Genomic DNA, 20,972 nt, shown 5'->3' on the forward strand with positions numbered 1-20,972 from the left:
CCAGGGGCTCCTGCACCAGACCGATGTGAAGAGGGACTTGGAACTGTGTGTGGGAGAATTTTTCCTCCTTATGGAGTTGAGAGCAGTCAAACTTTCTTCCCAATTGTCACTTTCCTACCAATTAATTCTCATCTGGGTGGGAGTTCTGCCCTTAGCACAAAGCACCTTGGAGGCCCCCTTTCCATGGCACAGGGTGATATTCCTGTGCTTCTTCTGGAGCCTGGCTAAGGCAGGTAGGTGCACAGCAGTTTGAAGCTGGAAATCCCATCAGAAGGGGGCTTTGGGGGTCTCCCCTCTGGAGTTGGCCAGAAGCTTGGATTTGTCTCCTCCCTATGCCCAACTGACCCATGCACACCCAGCCCCACCTCATTCTTCTCCTGCTCATGCCATTCTTAGCAGGGTTGAGTAAACTGGGGGATCTCACCTCACTCAGCCCTTGTGAGTGGGACTTGGTGCTGTTCACCTCTAAGGCTCTGCTCTCACCCCACTCCAGACTGACAGTGGCTAAATGACCATATCATCACCCCACCAAGGGGGTTGCCTCAGGCCAACTGCCTGTGTAATAATGGTAAGAGCCATAAAGACTGAACTCCCTCCTCCATGGTAGGAGTGAGTCATGCAGGTTGCACTGCTGCAGCCTGTCCTGTGGATAAATGGACTTATTTGTTGGCCTGAGCCAGAGAGGCTAGAGCTGCAGGGGAGCTGACCCCTCAAAACATGCTGGAGAGAAGAGACCACAGCACAGACAGTGGAAGCACTTGGTGCTAGTTTTACTATTGAACTTTTGTCCTTGGCAGCGACCCCAACTCCCGGCTTTGAACAGAAATGAGTCCTAGAAGCACTTTTGCTCTGGGCTTTATATTTAGACAATCAAATGATGATGAGTCGGATAAAAGGTGGCTGCTCTGGGCTATTGGGTTTGGTAAGTGAAGGAGAGGGGCTGATATGAGGACAGTTTAACAGCACAGCAGCTTGTGGAGTCTGTCCTTCCCCCTGGAGTGAGCAGGAACCCTGCTGCATTCACTGCTGGGGCAGTGTGTGGGGACAAAGATGTAGTGATTGACAGAGACAACTTGAGCTTAAAGAGCAGCTGGCTAGAGCCATGGGGTGGTCTGGAGCAGCATTTGGGCTCCCAACTGCCATGACACTAAAAACAATGGGAGTCAGAAACTCTTGGCCTGGACCCCTAGGAGGGTTTTCGCTTTAGGTGTTTCCTACCAATCTGCCCTTGCACCCAGAGGTTCCACAGTAAGCAGCACAGACAAGACTGGTATAAACCATCCCATGCAAATAACCCTACCTTTCACCTTTTTGTCCCTTCCTGGGTGGTTTGCAGAAGGGCTAGTTGGCCCTAAAGCCCATAGCTGCTGGGAACTTATCCTCTGGGATGTTGGGCTACTCCCCCCATTCCCTGGGAGCTCATTCCGGGGGGCTGGAAGGGCCACCCCCAGTGGTGGGAAACCATTTTCTAAAACTCACTTTATATCCTCTTGAAAAGAGAGCCATGATTTGCTTAAAAATAAAACCCTAAAAACAGGGAGCCTCTGTCTACGGGGGATTAAAATGAATGAGAGTAACCTTCAAGGAGAGGGTGTCTGGCATAAGTAGCCCTGCCAAGATTAAAAACAACCAAGAGAAGGGGCAGCACTGGGAGTGGAGGGTGGGGGAAGTGAAGGTTGTGTGTCTGCTCAAACTTACTCTGAAGCAATCACTCTAAACCCCGCTCTGTGCAGAGCTCCTGCCCAGGGTAATAACCCCTGATAGTCAGATGCTGTCCTGGGCCTGAACTCCCAGCTGCTGTGACCCACTCTGAGCATAAATATATGTGAAAGTATTCCCTGGTTAGAGTTTAAATTATCCTGATCAATGCAGCTGTCTCCAAACTATTTACAAAGCTGGCAGCAGTCCAATGGGGAAACGCCAGTGTAGTGTGCCCAGCACAGGTCTACCCTGTATAAGAAATGACAGCAACTCCTTCTGGCAGGCAGGGAGGTGGTACATGTGGCTTGGGCAGGAAGACGACTGATCAAGGGCACGAACCAGAGCAGCTGCTGGTTTGGAGTGAGGCCCCTTTGCTCTGTGCCTATGGTTGCTGTGGCTCCTGATTAGAGTTCAAAGTTCCCTGCTAGCATCCGGGGGGGGGCCTCACCACACCCCCAACCCGTCTCTACAGGAGAGAATCCAAAGGCTTCCCCTGTACTGCTGAGGAGCGTCCGGCTTGTCCTATATCCCTGGGTGGGGCAGATGTGGGTTCACTACGAGGGGTTCTCCACGTCCTGTTTACAGCGCTTGGCTGCCAGGTCTTCATTGTGGGCCTTGCGGATGTGCCTGTACAGGTCCCCAGACTGGGTGTAACTGCGCATGCAGTAGCGACATTCATAGGGGCGTTCGCGTGTGTGCACAGTGGCATGGCGCCGCAGCGTGTAGGAGCAGGAGAAGGTCTTGCCACATGTCTTGCAGGTGGGGACGTCCTCAGTGAAGATACCAAAGTTGGGGTGTGCCTCGTACTCTGGCAGGTACATCTGCTCATGCAGCGGTGGTGTCACCATGTTGGAGTAGCCCTGTCCACCCGGCACCGGGATCATGTGGTAGGGGAGATGCTCCTGTGGAAGAAAGCCACCCTCTGATGACACCTCCTCAATGCCACTGGGCTCCTCAAAGCCATCGGGGTGGCGGTTGCAGCCCCCAGCAGGCCCCACCTCCACTGTGGGCCTCTGGAAGATGCTCTCCATCCTCATTTCCATGCTCCGCCTCTCCAGCTGCTCCACTGTGTCTGGCTCCTCGTCAGAGATCACAATGGCTTCCACCTTCACTTTGATGGGGCCCCTGTCTAGCTCCTTGGAGTAGAAGCCATCTAAGCTGCCCACCCGGGGCTCCACGGCTAAGTTCTCAGGGATGGTTTCCAGGCCGGATGGTGCCTCTGCCACGTTGCCCGGAGGAAAATAGCTGTGGGAGATGGTTTCAGTGGAGCTGCTGGGGCTAGACAGAGAAACATCTGCAGTGGCTGGGGGGAGAGGCCTACCCAAGAGGGGGCCACGGGGGGAGTCGCCCTCCATGCCCGGCTGTGTAGTATCTGCCATGTCCCCAGTTGGTGCTAGAGGCTGCTGGGGGCCTGCTTTCTCCAAGAGGTTATTCTTCCACTCCTCCTTCTTGTTCTTTCCTGCTTCACACAGATGCACAGGTGGTGGCAGGACCTCAGGGCTTTGCAACTGGCACTTGGAGGTGCTGGGCAGGAACTCAGAGCTGGCTGGGGAGTCCTCCTCCTTCTTAGTGCTGTCAGCCTCTGCCAGTGCCCGTGCCTGCAGCTTCTTCTTGCAGACCTTGACAATGTCATTCATGTGCAGGTAGCTTGCAGCAGCCAGCACATCCTCCACTGGAGTGTCGTTGAAGGCCAGCATGCCCTGGTACATGAACTCCAGCAGCAGCCCAAAGGCCGGTGCTGTGACAATCTCGTTGTTGATACAGACCAGGTCCCGCTTGTCCAGCCGCTCCTTGTAGAACATGTGGAAGAAGGTGCTGCAGGAGGCCAGCACAGCCCTGTGTGCTAAGAACTGGGTGTTGCCCACCATGATGGTGCAGTCGCAAAGGAAGCCCTGGTGTCGCTGCTCTCGCAAGCTCTGCAACAAGTGCTTACTGTGGTCAGGGAACTCCATGCTGAAGGGTGGTTAGGAGGATGGAGCAGCAGTTGGCATAGCCTTGAGCCCCTGGGAGTTGGGGGGAGAGAGAGAATCAGAGTTACCTTGGAGATGGAGGGGCTGAGGAAACATCCCCTCCCCACCAGACTGCCCCATAATGGGTCCCAGTCCCTCATGCTTCATTATTTGTCCCCTTGCTGCCTCAGCCTGAGCTCTGATCTCTCTTGGGCTTGACTGGGGCCCCACTTGCCCTGCATCTTTCATTATCTGCCCCCAGTCCACCCCCATCCCTTCCCACTTCAGCCTTCCCCACTGTGGGCCCTCACACCTCATGTTGAGCCTCTCTATCTCCCCCGCCCCACCCACTGCAAAGTGCCCTATCCAGAATCTCCTCTTTCTGTGGGCCACCGTAGCCAGAAGCCCCTGCTCCCATCATCCCCCTATGAAGGACCCCCCCCCAGATTAGGGCTGAAAGCTGGTGCCCCCCATTATTCCCCAGCATTGGCTGTTGCCTAGGGCAGGCATCCCCCATTCTAGCATGGGAGGCATATGTTAACATGGCCCTGTGTCACCTTTCCCTATGTGACCCAGAGATGGGAGAGGAGCCTGCAAGGCAGTGAACCTGGGAGGGGAGACTGCTGGCACAGGGGTCCCATCTCTAGGGATGGGGCCTGAATGGGGACAGGGAAGCCTGGGCAGGGAGGAGGTGGTTGCCCCCCACATTACAGCCCAAACTAGGTGAGGGGTACTTAGGGATCCCAGGGGACGGAGGTCAGGCCAGGGCTGCTGGTGGGGGGAGACAGGCAGGGGGCTGATTGGGGGGTATTAGGGGTGGGAGGAGCCAAGCTCAGGGGGATCCTGGTTTAGGGGGCTAGGGTTCCTGTCTCAGTTCGCGGGAGCTGGGCTGGCAGGTCCCGGTGCGGGGGGAGGGGGCCGGTTCTGGTCCTGCGTGAGGGGAGCAGGGCCGGGGGGGTCCCGGTGCGGGGGGAGGGGGCCGGTTCTGGTCCTGCGTGAGGGGAGCGGGGCCGGATGGTCCCGGTGCGGGGGGGGAGGGGGCCGGTTCTGGTCCTGCGTGAGGGGAGCGGGGAAGGGGGGTCCCGGTGCGGTGGGGAGGGGGCCGGTTCTGGTCCTGCGTGAGGGGAGAGGGGCCGGGGGGTCCCGGTGCGGTGGGGAGGGGGCTGGTTCTGGTCCTGCGTGAGGGGAGCGGGGTTGGGGGGGCCGGTGCGGGGGGGTCCCGGTGCGGGGGGGGGAGGGGGCCGGTTCTGGTCCTGCGTGAGGGGAGCGCGGCCGGGGGGTCCCGGTGCGGTGGGGAGGGGGCCGGTTCTGGTCCTGCGTGAGGGGAGCGGGGTTGGGGGGGCCGGTGCGGGGGGGGAGGGGGCCGGTTCTGGTCCTCCGTGAGGGGAGCGGGGCCGGGAGGGGTCCCAGTGCGGGGGGGTCCCGGTGCGGGGGGGAGGGGGCCGGTTCTGGTCCTCCGTGAGGGGAGCGGGGCCGGGGGGTCCCGGTGCGAGGAGAAGCGAGGGCGACTAATCCCGGCTCATGGGGTTCTTTGCCCCCTAGTCCCCCCATCCCCACTCACCACAAAGCCGCGGCCTGAAGGGATCCACCTACTCCCGCCCCCTGCTGCCTGTGCTTGCCACTTCTCCAACCTCTGCTGCTTGATTGGCTCGGGATCACGGTCACTCCCTGGTTTCCCCCGAAGATTGGATACCGGCCGCTGTCATTCAATCCCCATTCCCGTCGATTAGTTTGAAGCGCCCGTCACTCAACTCGACTCATCCATTGATTGGTTTAGTTCACGCTGTGCTCGCTGACTGGCCGTAGAAATGTATTCCTCAGCCCTCAAGCCGTCTCAACGGGCACTGGTCAGACCCGCTTCCTCTCTCTGATTGGTCAACGCCTGGTGTCACTCCACCAGTCCCGCCTGGTGATTGGTGAATAATCTTGCCCACCATTTGGTGTGAGGGCGGGACTTAGGTCTCCATAGTAGCCGATGAAGGAGGGGTGTGCGTGAGGGAGGGGCGGGGTGCGCGACGCGTAGATCATAGCATCATAGAATATCAGGGTTGGAAGGGACCTCAGGAGGTCATCTAGCCAAGCCCCTGTTCAAAGCAGGACCAATCCCCAATTTTTGCCCCAGATCCCTAAATGGCCCCCTCAAGGATTGAACTCACAACCTTGGGTTTAGCAGGCCAATGCTCAAACCGCTGAGCTATCCCTCTCCCAGTATATATTCCCTTGAGGTTGCGCGGCAGCGCAGGAATAGTCTGGTTTTTTAACGTGGTCGTTGCGCTCCCTCAGCCGTGTCCCTCTCCCCGCCATGCGCTCCTTCCCCCGGCTGGGCGGAGTCTGCTGCCCCCTCGGGCTGCCCGTGAAAGTCCCCTCCGGCACCAGGCAGCCGATACCCGACGGTGTGTCCCGGCCCCTCCTTAGGGGTCCCTGCTCCCCTCCCCGGGGCTGCAGCGGCTGATGGGCGCCTCCTGCTGTGGCTGGGCTCCCTGTGGCTCGGGTGGGGGTCGTTTCCCCTGCGGGTGGGGGTGGCGCCTGCCCCGGGAGGGCGGGGATTGGGCCGCCAGGGGGAGCCGCGCCGCGGGCGCAGGCCGGCACGTTGCCAGCTGTCATTTCAAACCAGCCCCCGGGGTTTGAATGTCAACGGGCGCGGGAGCCGGGCCCGCCCCTTCCGTCCCCGCCACTCGCCCGCCCGGCATGAGGAGACGGGGGTCGCTGCGCGCGGGGACTCCCGTGAGGCGCTCCATGCGCCTGGCGCACGGTAGCGCGGAGGAGCCGGTGAGAGCAGGGGGCGCCTCCGCCGGGGGCTTCGAGGGGGCGGGGATCGGGGAGCCCCGCGGGTCGGGCAGGGCGGCCCCGGCCCCGAGCGCGGCCGTTGCCGCCCTGGCCCGGCCCCAGGCCCTCAGCGGGTTGTAGGGGCTGCGGGGAGGCCCCCGACCCAGCCAGCACCACGGCCCCCCGGGGCGCTCGGCTGAGGCCTCTGGAGCAACCTGGCACTCGGAGCTCGGCCTGTCACCTGCGGGGCCAGCAATGCCGGGGCTCGGCGCGGGGCAGCGAGAGACCCGGTCTCCCCTCCCCCGCCCCCGGCCGCTGCCGCTCGGTGGGTGAAGCGCGCGGTCCGCGGGTTTGTCGTAGCGCCAGGACCCCCTTGCCCTGGGGAGTGCAGACCCGGGAGAGGGGCCCGGACCAGAAAGATTCAAGCTGTGGAAAAGCTGCGCCGCTCTCCGCTGTGCCTGCCCTACAGCCCGGGGGCCCCAGAACATGCCGCTCCCCTGCGGTGACCTCCCAGCTTGCTGCAGCGCTGCGTGGGCGCCCACCGAATGGCTGGGTCTGTCGCTGTAGCAAATCCCCCTTCCAGCAGCCTAGCGGTGTCACTCCCAAGGTTTAGGTTAGTTTAACTGTCTCCAGGGTGTGACTTTTTCACAACCCGGAGGCAGGCAGCTAGATCAAGCCAAGTTTTAGGTGTAGCCCAGGCCTGAGTCTCATGCTCCTAGGCGCTTTATTTTTTTAATCCAAGAGAAAACTCTGGTGACTTGATGACAATCTAACTGCGTGCATGGGGGGGGGGGGGGGAGTTGTCTAACCGCAGAGGGCTCTTGAATCTAGCTGTCAAACGCAGAATGCAATCCAATGATTGGGAGTTGAATACTTGGACTAGAAGAAAGGCACTTTTAACAGTTGGTGTAATTAACCATTAGAACAATTTACGCAGCCTCATGGTGGATCGCTCATCACCTGCAGCCTTTACCTTATGACTGGATGATTTTTCTAGGGGTTCTGCTTTTGCTCAACCAGCCATTATGGGGTACAGTTGAGTGGGAAATGATCTGGAGAATTTTCAGTTTTGAAGAGTAAAAAACCCTCCTGCATCAGGCCAAAGTCATGTGAATTTTTTTGCTTTGCGTTAATCAAACTATTTCCTTCTGAGAACCGTGACTTTTCTTCCTCCACCTTTTTTCATTGTAAATGAAGTTAATTTCAAAACAAAAACCAGAAGTTTGTTTTGAGAGGGGGATAGTTCAGCAACTTCCCAATTTGTTTTTCCTCCTTGACATTTCTTTTCCTCCAAAGCAGGAAATTCATTAAACCCAATACCTTTTCAGGAACAGTTGGCGTTCTGACATTGTTTGGCTGAAGTGTTTTGTCAAAAAATCTCCAGCCAGTGCTCGTTCTGGACTTGAGGCAGAAACTACTGTACAAGGTTCTCTGGTCTGTGCTATGCAGGAGGTCAGAATGGTCCCTTGTGGCTCTAAAATCTGTGACTGCCTAGACTGTATTGCCTAGACTCCAGCCAAGATCAGGACTCTGCAGAGATAGGTGCTTTATAAACACACAGCAAGAGCCACTCCCTGCCCTGGAAAGCTCACACTGTAACTTGACAAAGGCTGGGAGGGGAAACAGAGATTTACCCAAGATCACGTTTTTGGCAGACCCAGGACTAGACCCTAATCCAGTGACCTATCCACTAAAACATGCTGCCTCCGTATGCCTTAGAGCTCCCCTCTCCATAGTGTTAGGGTGAAAGAAGTGTCAGCAATCCACCGAGGGTTTTAAACAGCCTGAATAAAAACCTTCTCCCTGCTCAGAGTTGGGTTTCACTTCCTTATCCCTTGTGGTGTCACAAACCCACCAGCTCTTCCGTTGCCTGCAGAGCCACTGCAGGTGGGCTAGGACTGAAGGTTTTTTTTTCTTTTAATCTTAAAAGGCAAAGTGATCAAAGTTCATCTTACAAAGAAAACACCCCTCTGTGCCAAGAAGAAGCTTTCAGCCAAGGGGCAATTTCTTACCTGGGATTTGGAGTTATCTTGGGGGAAGTCTCTCACCCAGCACCATTAGGGAACTATACTGGAGAGAGATTTGTCCTCTCCTTCCTGATGGTTTGTTACCCTGAGGCACAGGATCTTGCTGTTCTAAATCCAGTATTGCCAACCCCAAAAACACTAGCCAATCAAGAGGCAGGCCAGGTAGCAGGGTTACACAGTCTGGCTTCAGGCCCTCCCACTGTCTCAGTTTTTCTTCCATCTCATAGCAAACCACCCACCACAGCTGGTGTTTTCACAGTATTGCTCTTCTTCTGGGGGTGGTTCAGTACTATAAAACCTCCCCTCGACTTCTTTCAGTTTATCAGGGCTTCCGCTTGCTTATAGCGCTTCAGCCCTCCTAATAGGCTTCTATTCCCTGCAACTTAGACTTATTCCTCAACAAATACATATGCCCTCCCCAACCACGCTGTGGCTGCCCCTTATGTTCCCCAGCAGGGCCTGTCGGGGACATTAGTTGGCGGCTCCTTCACGGAGCTGTGAGTACGGGCGTGTTTTTGACATGGTTCATCCCCGTCCCGGATACTTGCCCTTTTTGCAAAGTGAGAGAAACCCTGGCGCACATATATTTAGAATGTGCCAGATTGCAGCCCCTTTTCTGGCTCCTCACGAATATTTTATTACGCTTTTGGCTACACTTTTCCCCTCACCTTTTTATCTACGCACTCCCCATCCGTGGCCCCACAAAATCGCGAGATCTCCTGGTTAACCTCCTCCTAGCCCTAGCTAAAACAGCCATTTATAAAACCAGAGAGGGGAGGTAATGAAGCGTCCTGCGATTGTAGGGCTGTTTTCCGATCCTCAGTACATTCACGTATCCGGGCAGAGTTCCTCTGGGTGGCGTCCACCGACTCCCTTGATACCTTCGAGGAGCGGTGGGCGCTGTCTGAGGTTCTCTGCTCGGTGACCTCGTCCGGTTCCCTCCATCTGACCCTTTGATTGAGGGGAAGAGCGAGAGACCCCAGCCCCAGCCGTTGCCGCTGTGGATACCATCATCATTGTCACCTAGGAGGGGTCCTATAACACGTGGGTGTAATCCCCCCCCCCAAACTGCCCACCCCGCAGCTGTGCCCATCTTGTCGGGCACTCTCAGGAGAGGAATAATCGGTGACACTGGGCGTGGCACTAGGTAACTCGAGGGGGTGGAAGACCACGAGTGTCGAGGAAGCCCCCCCGCTCTAGGCCACCAGGTAACTCAGGAGGGTGGAAGACCACGAGTGTCGAGGAAGCCCCCCCACTCTGGGCCCAGGCTAGCCTGAACACTTCTCCCTCCTGAAGGCTGCTGTGTTATACCTTCTGTTTGCTCTTGTTTTGTTGCATAGTTTTGCTTTATCCTCTTTGGTGATTCTTTGTAAGTGTTACACAAATAAAATTCTTTTCTGCTTCAAAAAAAAAAAATGTTCCCCAGCAGGCCTGGTTTCTAATTACATGCCATCATCATGGTCCCCTGGTCTCAGTCCCTTCACCTGAGGAAGTGGACTAAATTTAGCACAGGTGAGGCTGAGCCCCTCCTCCCCCTTAAAGGACCAGTTCACCTCTGACCAGCCCCAAGAAACAATGAAACTTAAAAACAAGAATAAATGTATGTTCCTTTTCATTTGAGCCCTTAGGGTCATGCCCAGGTCACATCTAGGGACCGTTAGGAGCATAACTGGGTCATGTTTTCAAGCTTTTCTCTGTAATCACGAGGGCTAGAAACTTACTCTTTTAATTCTTACAGGAGCTGAGGCTTTAGGTAAAGTGCCAAATGTAATGAGGATTAACAGCACTGTACATTACAATTCCTTGTTAATTTGTAATCTCTGATGAAATTGAGCCTGCAGATGTGGGCAGCTCCCACCATCAGTGTCCAGCTCCTATTCTACCTAGGAGAGGAATACTAACCAGAGCCCCACACTCCTCTACAGGTCCTAAGAGAGGTTCCTAGTGCTGAGGGAGGAAGCTTTCCTCTCGTCCTGCAGCCCCGGGCCAGCATCAAGGCCCACAAACTGCATCTCACTCCGGCCCGGGATCCATCGCCCACTCCAGCCAGTGACCCTACCTCCATGCCAGCCATGGAGCCCTCAGCTGGGCCAGCCATGGAGCCCTTGCCAATATTAACCAGGGAGCCTCCACTGCCCCAGCTCAAGGATGAACCCACTAGGACCGTGATGAAGAGAGGCCTCTCCCGGAAGCCAGCAGCGAGGCTGGAGCCTTCCAGGAGCAATAGATGGGCAGCACTGGACCAAGATGCCCACTTGGTGAGTCATTCTGTCTTGTCTGTGCTGGTTTGCATGTCTGGGTCTGGAGTGATCCCCTCCCCCATTCTCTCTCACCCCTAGCTGTTACTGGTGGGTTAGCCCCTCCCAGTGCTCCACAGGGATAGGAGGTTTGGTGCTGTGCAGACCTACACAGATGGGCCGCTGTCTCCATTAGTCCCATGCAGCATCTCTCAGGAACCGTGCAGCCTCTGGAAGAGCTGATATCTGGCTATTTCTGTTTCCCTTCCAGTCACCCTATGTGAGGCTGAAGAGGCTGCAGATCTCAGAGGAGGATGAAGAAAAAGAGGAGCTTTTCCCCACCCGAAGTGAGAGCTCAGGGGAGAAAGAGGTAATGTGGTCCCTTCCTTCTCTAGCCCCTATGCCTCAGCCATCCTGGTTTTCCCCCTAGAGGTGAGGGGGTGTTCTGTCTCCACAGTCCCTTCTGCTGAGGCTGCCCACAGTGAGACCAGTCAGGAACAGTTGTGCTGGGGACATCTGCCTGACGGGCTGGGGTCAGCAAACAGCTATCAGATTAGAATGGGTTTCAGTCACTACTGATCTGGGGCTGGATTGGAGCTAGCTCCCCCTAGAGAGAAAAGGCCCCATGTCCCATTCCTCAACCTCCTGAGCCAACCAGTCCTCCCTGACGCTGAGGCTGGATCGGAGCTGATGCCCCTAGCAGCAAAAGGCCACTTCTCCCACGCCCAACCTGACTGAGCCAGCCAGTCCCTCCATGCTGGGGCTGGATCAGAGCTGGGGCGCTTTATCAGTGAAAGCCCCGTATCCCATTCCCTGCCCCCCCGAGCCCTGTAGCCCCAGGGACAGTCTGGCCCTCCAATGAGTAATAGGGGTCTTGGGTTGTGGCTCTTGCTGATGCCACCCAGCTCACTCTACGTGGGACGTGGAGCAGCCTCACTGTGGCTGGCTAGCAGACCCTCACATTAGGCACAGGTAGTGGCTGATACCAGGTCTCAGGCTCTGCAGCTCCCACTCCCCCAACTTATACCCCTCTATTGCTCAGTGCTGTTTTAGGCCATTCTTATTCTTGTACCAGAGAGACAATGCTTGGGAGACCGGGGGCTTCCTCTCTCTCAGCCAGACTAAGGACCACCCTTTGGATTGGCTGTCTCCCACTGCAGAAGCTGAACCTGGACTGGCAAGAGTTCAGAGATGAGAGAGCCCAACTGCAGGTGCTGGAGACTGCACTGCCTGGCTCAGAGACAGCCACTGTCGTGGAGATCACGGCCCCCAGGCTGCAGGGCAAAGTGGCCAGCAACACCCCCAGGCTGCAGGGCACAGCCCTCTGGCTGCAAGGCGGGGCAGCCAGCAGTCCCCCTAGGCTACAGGGTGGGGCGCCCAGGTTGCAGGACGGGGCACAGATCATCACCCCCAGTAGGCAGAGTGCAGCTCCCAGACTGCGGAGTGTGGCACCTGGGATGTCGCATCTGACAGAGACAGATACTCCCAGGGTGCGGCGCGTTGCCCATGGAACACCAGGCTTGGCGATGTGGACAGAAACTGCAGCACTCAGACCACCAGCCCCCAGACCCAAGAGCACAGGGAACCCGAGCAAGGTAAGGGAGAGATTCACATCTCTGCACTGGAGTATCTGGGCAGTCCATTTGCTGAGCTCCCTGCTCCATGTCCAGTTGTAGCACCAGGCTCCCTTCCTTGTCCCAGTGCCTCTTCGCGCTGGGTGCCTAGCAGAGTCTCCCTTTAAACAGCTGACCCATTTCCTGACAGCCATGGCAGTTCCCCTCAGAGCCGTACCCTAATGCCACAGTCAGGGAAGTAAGTACTCAGTTGCCTTCTCACACTGGCTGGGGGGCAGTCTCGGCCTGCGAGAGAGCATCATTGGCTCAACCGCTGGATGGAGCATTCCCTGCCATGGAGAGCACTGAGCTCAGCAACCTTTCCCTGCAGCATTGGGTTCTGAACACTGCTACTTGGAAGAAAGCAGACCTGGTCCAACCAGCCCCTGTCCTGTCCCTGAAAGGGTTGGGTGGACACAGATATGTGTCCTTGTCCATGGACTGAGTGCTCACAGGGACTGGGGTTCACTGTCCTGGGTCCCTGTGGGCAGGGTTAGGACTGGAGCTGGGACTCATGTTGGAGTTGGGCATTGGGCGGTGAGGCTGGTTGCCATGGGGCTCCTGGAGAGTTGTCCCTTTGTTATGTTGGTTCCTGCCCCAGGCAGGGCTCCCCACTAAGCGCTATTCTCTTTCTTGTTAGCATTTCCTTTTCTCCTCCACCTGCTGCATCCTTCTTCCCTTCCTGCTCATCTTGGGCTTCTCTGGTTGGCTCCTGTGGGAGCACAGCAGCCCTGTTTCTGTCCTGGGATTGATGGGGCAGTGGCAGCTGGGCTGGAGCCATGTCGCCAGCCTGTGGAAAGAGCCAGAGGAGGCGTGCAGCCCGCAGTGCAGGTAAGGGATCCTGCAGGGGCAGGATGTCACACAGAGGTGGTGGTCATTAGCAGGGGCGTAGTGACTGCACAGAGCTGCAGGTGTCACATGGAGGTGGTGGGCTGTAGCACATAGTGACAGCACAGACTCTGCAGGCAGTGGCAGATGGCTCTGCTTGCCCTCAGACTAAGCAGATGCTTGGAGTAGAAGGGAGCTGGATTTTGCTCTGGTCTCTGCTTGTCCTGGCAAGTACTGATGCCCTCGCTACCCCTGTTCAGGTGTCTGTCTCCTAACCCTGCCCACCTCTCCTCCCTCTCTGTGGCTGCTGCAGTTTGGTGCTGGTGGAAAGCATCCCTGTGGGCCTGGATTACAGCCGCTCCAGCCCCCGCCACCTCCCCATTTTCCAGGCCTGGATGGACCTGTTGGATGCAGCCAACCACTCTGTGGACATCGCAGCTTTCTACTTCACTCTCCGGGACTCAGACACGCAGGAGGAAGAACCCTCATCCTGGCAGGTGGGGCTCGGTGCAGGCAGAAGGAGCCCCTGTCTGCTCCTGTTCTGGGGTGAGAGGGAAGGGGTTGCTGAGCCATAACACTCATGCTACTCCCTGCAGGGCAGGCAGGTGTTGGAGAAGCTGCGGGACCTTCCCTCTCGGGGGGTGAAGCTGAACATTGCTGTGAACAGCCCCCAGAAGTCTGACTGGGACACCGAGGAGTTGGCCAGCAAAGGTAACATAGGGGTTGGGACAGCTCCTGAGCCTGCATGGGGATAGGGGCATGAGGGGAAGTGTCAGCTCTAGGAAAGGGGCAGACAAGACCCTACCTAGCTGAGCTGGGGTAGCCAGGCTGAGAGAAGCGGGAAAGGATGTCTCTGTGTGATGGCCACTGTTCTGCTGGTGCCCCCTGCAGGTGCAGACGTAAAGTGTGTGGATTTGGAGCGCCTGACTGGAGGGATTGTGCACACCAAATTCTGGGTGGTGGATGGCAAGCACATCTACATTGGCAGTGCCAACATGGACTGGCGCTCGCTGACACAGGTACCACAGCGGGTAAAGGGCAGACAGAGGGGACATGTACTCACAGGGACTGGCACTCGGGGGAGGGTGTGGGAAGAGGGGAGGTGGGCAGGGGGGAGGTTTGCTCACAGGGACTGTTGCTCACTGACACAGGTACTGCGAGGGGCACGCAGGGGGACTGAGTGCTCACAGGGACTGGGTTTCACTGTCCTGGGTCCCTGTGGGGCAGGGTTAGGACTGGAGCTGGGACTCATGTTGGAGTTGGGCAGTGAGGCTGGTTGCCCACTGGGGCTGCACTCACTCTCCTGCGGTTTAGAGTTCAGCCTGGGGCTCCTGTTGGAGCTGGGGCAAGGTCACGTTTGCTGTGTGGCTGTTCCCAAACACCCCTGCCTTGCAGGTGAAGGAGCTGGGTGCTGTGCTCTACAACTGCAGCTGTGTGGCTGGTGACCTGCACCGGATCTTCGCCATGTACCGTGCACTCGGAGGGCAGGGGGCCTCACTCCCGACGGTGTGGCCGGCTTATGTCTCCGCGCAGTCCAGCCGCAGCCGCCCCCTGAAGCTGCAGCTCAACGGCAGCAGTGCAGAACTGTACCTCTCTGTAAGTGTCCATGTAGGCTCTGTCGGGGCGGGCAGCTCATCGTAGCTGCTTCCTGGACTCTGTGTGTCCCGATACCTCCTCTGCCATCCTGGGGCCCACTGCTCAGCCACTGCCTGCTGGCACTGCTGGGGGTTGCACAGGGACTGGATGGCTCTCCAGTGCATGGGGAGCAGCCACCTAGGACTCCCTGCCAGAGGCCTCTCCCTGTTACTCGCTCCACAGAGTCTGTGCTGTGACACATACTGACCCTGTGGGATTCTGGCCCCCAGAAGGCCCCGTCATTTGCTCCTGGATTCTGTGCTGTGACACGTCCTACCTGTCTCTGTATCTGTGTTTGTTTGGATTGCAGAGCTCCCCTCCCGCCCTCTGCTCCATGGGCCGTACTCCAGACCTCACAGCCATTATCAGCACCATTCAGGATGCCCAGGCCTTTGTCTACATCTCGGTGATGGACTATGTGCCCCAGTGCACCTTCTGCCAGCCCAAGAGGTGGGGGCCAGAGGATGTGCAGGCTGGAGGTGGGGTTCAGGCAGCCAGCTCCCCTCATGCTGTCCCTTCTAGACACATCTGGGAGTCCCATGCTATCCTCCCCCATGAGGCTGGTGGCAGGGACAACCTGAGCTCTGCAGACAGCGAGGGTGGGGAGGAGAGACGGAGAGTCAGACACAGGCTGGCACTAGTGAATGTCAGATAAATGGCTAGGGGGTGGGCAAGGTGGGGAGCTGTTACTGGGGGGCTGGGCCCTAAGGGCTGGGCTATGACCTAGGGACTGGGCTCGTTGGGAAGAGGGGAGAGCAGTTGAGGGGCTCTGACCCAGAGGGTGGGCAGTTGGGGGACCATGGCCTGAGGACTGGGCTTGGGGGCTGAGCAGTTGTGAGGCTGTGACCCAGGGTCGGGGCATTTGGGGGGCTATGGGTGGGGGGCTGTTGGAAGTGAGGTGTCCTGTCCCCTGACCTGGTCTTCTCGGGCTGCCCTCCAGGTTCTGGCCGGTCATTGATGATGCGCTGCGTGCTGCAGCCTGCAACAGGCACGTGAAGGTGAGGTTGCTCATCAGCTGCTGGCAGCACTCGGACCAGTCCATGTTCCTGTTCCTGGAGTCGCTCAGCGTCCTCAGCCGGGAACCCCTGGGCTGCCCGATCGAAGTGGTGAGTCCTGGAGTGGTGCAGGAATAGGAACCTGAAGTGCCCAGGGCTGGGGCTGGCTGGGACCTGAGGGGACCTTTCTGCTCCATGACTCAGCCCAGGGGCCAGCTGGTAGGAAGCTCCCTCTCTGTCGGTGCCCTGCATTGGCCAGAGGTCAGATATTACCTGTGTAATCTTCTGCGACCTTTGTGTTGAAAAGTTTTCAATTAATATTAAGTTGGTAAAGCTAAAGTGCAATAAAACCCATCTTAGTTTTCAGTTTTGAGCCTCTAGTCAGTTACAGAAAATGTATTTAGTAGAGGACCACTAGGTGAAACTTTGAATGCTACAACCAAACTTTATTAAAAAGAAAAATCCTTAGATAAGCAAACAGGCACGTGGTTATCACTTACACAATACTACAATCTTAGGCCAGGTCTACATTATAAACTTACATTGGAATAATTACGTTGCTCAGTGGTATGAAAAATCTAAACCCCTGAGCGATGCAGTTATACTGACCTAATCCCCGTGTAGACAGTGTGATGTCAACGGGAGGATTTCTCCCATCAACATAGCTGCTGCCGCTCACGGAGGTGGATTAACTATGCCGATGGGAGAAGCTATCCCATCAGCATAGTAGCGTCTTCACTGAAATGCTATAACAGTGCAGCTGCATTGGTGCAGCATTTTAAGTGTAGCCCTGATCTTACACTCAGAGATGAAATAGTGTATCAGTGGGTGATCAGTCCACTGACATCAGAGCGAAGTACAGCCTTATAATCCTGGAACCTAATGGTACCCTTTTGACATTAATTGGAGCTCTCAAGCAGTTTAGCAAAACTACTCCTTTTGTAATCTATTGTATGTAAGCGGGGGAATAGGCCCACTATTGTGGGGAACTTTCCTGGCTTATACACTACCCTGGTGAAATGGACTAGTGAAAGGATCTGAGTCCTCGCTCCCACTTGCTTTACCCAGAGGTCTGCCTGACCTCAAGGCCTCCCCTTCCACTCTCCTGTATGGCAGAGTCCTCATAACCCCAAGAAGACTGGGCTCAGGATTCCTGTGGGGATCAACCCCCAACCTTGTGATCACTTAGGGCAGGGGCTAGGGTGCTCAGCCACTCTGGGGTGGTCTCTCTGCACTGGCCACTTCCCTGACCCTCTGATCATTACATACAATTCAAAGCAAATACAATTTATTAAACAGCAATCAATATTAAAAAAATAAGGAAAAAATGGGAAAAGTTAAAGGAAAACACATCACCTCACTCTGTGGCACAGGGACATCACAACCAGTGTCTCTGGAATGTAAGGGAAGTTCAGTCTGTTCCTCACAAGTCCCAGGCCTCTTCCTCAGGTCTTGGCTGTGCTGCAGGGATGCTGCAGGTCGGACACTTACCCTGGCGGTGGCCACACACCTTCAGGCTTCAGGTGGCAGACCCTTCACAGCGTCAGCCCCCCCATTGGGGTTACAATCCCACTCCCTGCGCTGGGCCCTCTGCCCAAGGTCCCCCTCACTCTCCCCAGCTGCTCACCGCACCTGGCTCCGGACTGTTCCAGCCCCAGCTCCACACTGCCTCAGCACTGATGCTGCTCTGGCTCCAGCCCCCTGGGATGCTTTTTCTGGCCCCTCTGGCTCTGGTTGCTGCAGCTCTCCTCTCAGCACAGGTCTGCTCTGTGGCTCTGCTCCTAGCACTGGGCCGCTTCTCTGGCTGGCATGGCTCTGGGTGCTCCCCAGCTCACCTCTGACCCCTGCTCTCTCCTTAGCTCGCCACTCTGTCTGACCCAGACAATTCCAGCTCACACGGAGGATGGGACCCCACCCCCCGCCTCCTGACGCCCTCATTAGCCTACCCGCCCTGTCAATCAGGCTGACCTGGAGCATTAGCCTCTCCTCATTGTTCCTGGGGCCTTTCAGGGTTCTGATTTCCCATCGACCCTTCCCCTTCCTTTTGGTACTGGGAACTAGCCAACCAAAAAAACCCCACTGAGTTTTAGTAAAGGGACAACAGTCCCCTTACATACTGTAATATTAATTAACTTTAAACTGCTCATTACCATAATTATATTTCCACCACCTCCTTATTGGCTCTTTACATTACACATTATTTAAATTAAGATCTGCACCAATGGCCTTCCCATACTATCAATATAGATAGCATTTTAATAAAACATTTACAATTCTTGAAAACACTTATTACAAACCTTGCTCAAACCAGTTATAAGCACAACATAACAGTAACATAGACCAGAGTTGTGTCCTTGCTAACTCTTACTTTCTCACACTAGCAATGTCCGTTTCTCATACTCCTCTACACTTAGGTTTTGGGCCTAAGTTAGCTTAACTTATACTTATTTATTAACCTAAAACATCCTTTGTAGGTTATACCAGGACATGCTGGGCCTGTAGGCTCAAAGGTGACTTTGTGTTTTGTCTCTTTCAGAAACTCTTCGTTGTCCCTGCATTGGTCGAGCAGAAACTCATTCCCTTTTCCCGTGTCAACCACAACAAGTACATGGTGACCGACCGCCTGGCCTACATTGGTGTGTGCCTCCCCAGCCATGGGGTGGGGGATCAGCCTGGGGGCCTGGAATCATGGGCTAAGGAGTCCAAGGAAGCCATCACTGGGACCAGTTACAGCATCTCAAAGTCCAGTGATGGGTGGGAAGGTTGGGAGCCAGGACTCAAGGGGTTCTTCCCCACAACTGGGAGGGGCATGAGGTTCAATGGTTTAGAGCGGGGAGGGGGGCCCTGAATGAGTCAGTGTTGATTCCCTGCAGGCTTGACATTTGCGCCTCTCTTGGCAGGCACCTCAAACTGGTCAGAGGATTACTTCACCAACACTGCAGGGGTGGGGCTGATCATCAACCAGAGTGAGGCTGCCCCTGGGGTTACCCAGCTCACCCTGCGGGAGCAGCTGGAAGCCGTGTTCCATCGGGACTGGAGCTCTTCCTACTCACAGCCACTCAGCCCCAAGCCCAGCTGTGCCGCCAAGAACTGAGGGCAGGCCCAGGACCTCTCCTCAGCTGGATGTATATTTGCAGCCTCCCTTGGAAATCCAGCGCTGTGGCAGCTTGCACCAGACTGCTTCTGTTTCCCCCTGCTCCGGGAGGGATCCCACTAGCCAAAGAAGGACCAGTGCAGGCAGCAGCAATGAAACACCCGAGGGGGCCGTGGATGCCAGCACATGGCTGTCGGCACTAGTGCCTTGGTGCTTACCTCCTGGTTACACTCTGAAGCTGGGGGTGTGGGGCCCTGACATTAGCTAAATCTCAAGCATAAGCATGAACTTGGTGGGTGCTCTGGGGCTCAAGCACCCACAGAAAAAAAAATAGGGGGTGCTCAGCACCCACCAGCCACAGCTATTGCGTGAGGCCTGTGGCTGGCCACTGAACAGCTGTTCGGCAACTAACAGGAGGTGCTCCGGGGAGGGTAAAGAGGAGCAAGCAGCAGGGAAGAGGGTCTCAGGGGCAGGGGTGGAGCAGGGGAGGAGCAAGCAGCAGGAAAAATAAGTCTGTGCCTATGGTCTCAGGGTCTAAAACCCTCTCCTAGAAGGGATGGGCACCTTCACGGGGAGAGGAGCTAGCCTTAAATTTTATTTGGAAACTGAAATTCTCCAGTTTCATGACCAGTATTTTTTTTTAGGTAGGTCCCACTCACAGGTACTGGATTGAAACCTGGCCTCCTGCATTCAGGGCTGGGGAGGAAAATTGGTCTTGGGGAAGTGGCAGGAAGAAATAGGAACACAAGTAGTTCATACGCTGCCAGCTAGTGCAAAGTGGTGCTGCCCCACGGCTGAATGGAGAGGCCGGTTGCAGCAGCGCCCCATGGCTAAATGTGGCTTGCTGTGTTGCAGGCGCCTGGGCCTTTGTCCTGTGGCCCTGCCAATTGTGATGCCATTTTAGCAGTTGAACTAATGCAGATATTTCTAGATTTGGGGAATACAGTTTGGTGTGTGGAGAGAGATACAGCTAGCACTGAGAGCTGGGTGCCACCGCTGTGGCCATAGGGGCTAGAGGAACAAAGAGCCACAGCCACCTAAAGGCACTTAAATGCAAAATGTTTGAGTTTAATCTGTCCCTTGACGACAGGGTCTTGGTCTCAGAGTGCCAAGGGCTGTAGACCTCCAAAGCTCTCATATCTCTTTGTGAGCTGATAGGGCTCAGAGATGTTCTCCTCTGGAGCAGGGGGATTATGGCTCAGAGTCAGTCTCCCGTGGGGTAGGGCTCAGAGAGGGTCTCCCCCCACCCTTTCCAGGGCTGCTGATCCATTTATTGTGTTGCTTACCATAGAGGATATTGCACTAGTTTAGAGGAGTGGCTTAGGGGAGTGAGCGTGTGTGTTTTAATGTGGGGCAGGGTCCATACATGCATGTGTGGATCTGAGGACCGGGTGCTCTCAAACCAAGATGCTATGTGTGAACTGGGAATGGGAAATGGTGGTGGGGGTTCTGTATAGAGTGGGGTGTGCTGGGGGAGGGAAGGGCAACAGAAAGCTGTGACATACTGTGAGGGGCAGCCCTCTGAACTTGACTCCCAGGAGCCAGGATCAGGAATTTGTTGCAGGGGTATCATGGCCCCCTTGGTGGGTGAATTTCAGGGAGTTGAAGGGGATGGCTCCCTGTGAGTGGGGATTCAGGGGGGTGAGGTCTTGTGGGGCAGTCCTGGTTAGAAACAGATTTTGGGGGTGGGGGTCTCAGACTGGGATTTGGGGGAGGAATTACAGGGCTCCCACAGCAGGCTTGGGGGGACGGCCTGGGCGGCACTGGGGGCAGGCAGGAGCTGCTGACTCAGGGCTAATGTACACTGGCAATGCTAAAGAACTGTGTGGTTGTGGCACAGCCTTGGGAGAGAGCTCTTAAAAAAGCCCACCTCCACAAGGGGCAGAGCTACCTGGTGCTTTACAGCGCTGAAAGTTGCTGTGCTCAGGGGGGTGTTTTTTCACACCTGTGAGCGAGAAAGTTGCTGCGCTGTAAATTGCCGGTGTAGACAAGGCCTCAGGCACGAGGCTGGTATGTGGCTTTCCAGAGTTTATTTTTGTACGTGACTGCCCAATAAACGGGATTTGGTATAATTCGCCTCCTGTCAATCACTGTGCGCCCCGCCCTTCGCGATGTCAATCACGGTGT

The 20,972-nt window shown here is 56.1% G+C and overlaps 2 protein-coding genes across 5 annotated transcripts; one reads left to right on the plus strand and one right to left on the minus strand.

Annotated features, from left to right (window-relative positions):
* Positions 1–855: 855 nt before the first annotated feature.
* Positions 856–6,116, minus strand: ZBTB3 (zinc finger and BTB domain containing 3). 3 transcript variants are annotated; one of them, XM_027819273.3, is made up of 2 exons: positions 5,212–6,116; positions 856–3,704 (listed from the first exon to the last, which is right to left on the minus strand). In XM_027819273.3, exon 2 carries the CDS (start codon positions 3,651–3,653, stop codon positions 2,256–2,258), a length of 1,398 nt encoding a protein of 465 aa, XP_027675074.1. In that variant the 5' UTR covers positions 3,654–3,704; positions 5,212–6,116; the 3' UTR covers positions 856–2,255. The 3 variants fall into 3 exon arrangements, with proteins under 3 accessions (XP_027675074.1, XP_043407828.1, XP_043407830.1); XM_043551893.1 differs by lacking the exon at positions 5,212–6,116 and adding an exon at positions 4,258–4,400 and having other exon boundaries at positions 1,835–3,704; XM_043551895.1 differs by lacking the exon at positions 5,212–6,116 and adding an exon at positions 4,208–4,228 and having other exon boundaries at positions 1,835–3,704.
* Positions 6,117–6,209: 93 nt separating this feature from the next.
* Positions 6,210–20,917, plus strand: LOC102948335 (5'-3' exonuclease PLD3). Of its 2 annotated transcripts, XM_037904802.2 has the most exons (13): positions 6,210–6,419; positions 10,369–10,701; positions 10,952–11,050; positions 11,841–12,275; positions 12,934–13,124; positions 13,435–13,618; positions 13,718–13,832; positions 14,013–14,140; positions 14,517–14,717; positions 15,067–15,206; positions 15,697–15,862; positions 18,288–18,387; positions 18,652–20,917. In XM_037904802.2, the coding sequence occupies exons 1-13, from the start codon at positions 6,279–6,281 to the stop codon at positions 18,843–18,845; spliced, it is 2,427 nt and encodes an 808-aa protein (XP_037760730.1). In that variant the 5' UTR covers positions 6,210–6,278; the 3' UTR covers positions 18,846–20,917. The 2 variants fall into 2 exon arrangements, with proteins under 2 accessions (XP_037760730.1, XP_037760731.1); XM_037904803.2 differs by lacking the exon at positions 11,841–12,275 and having other exon boundaries at positions 6,262–6,419.
* Positions 20,918–20,972: the final 55 nt, after the last annotated feature.

Source organism: Chelonia mydas, chromosome 7 (assembly GCF_015237465.2).
Source record: "Chelonia mydas isolate rCheMyd1 chromosome 7, rCheMyd1.pri.v2, whole genome shotgun sequence".
NCBI classification, from domain to species: domain Eukaryota; kingdom Metazoa; phylum Chordata; order Testudines; family Cheloniidae; genus Chelonia; species Chelonia mydas.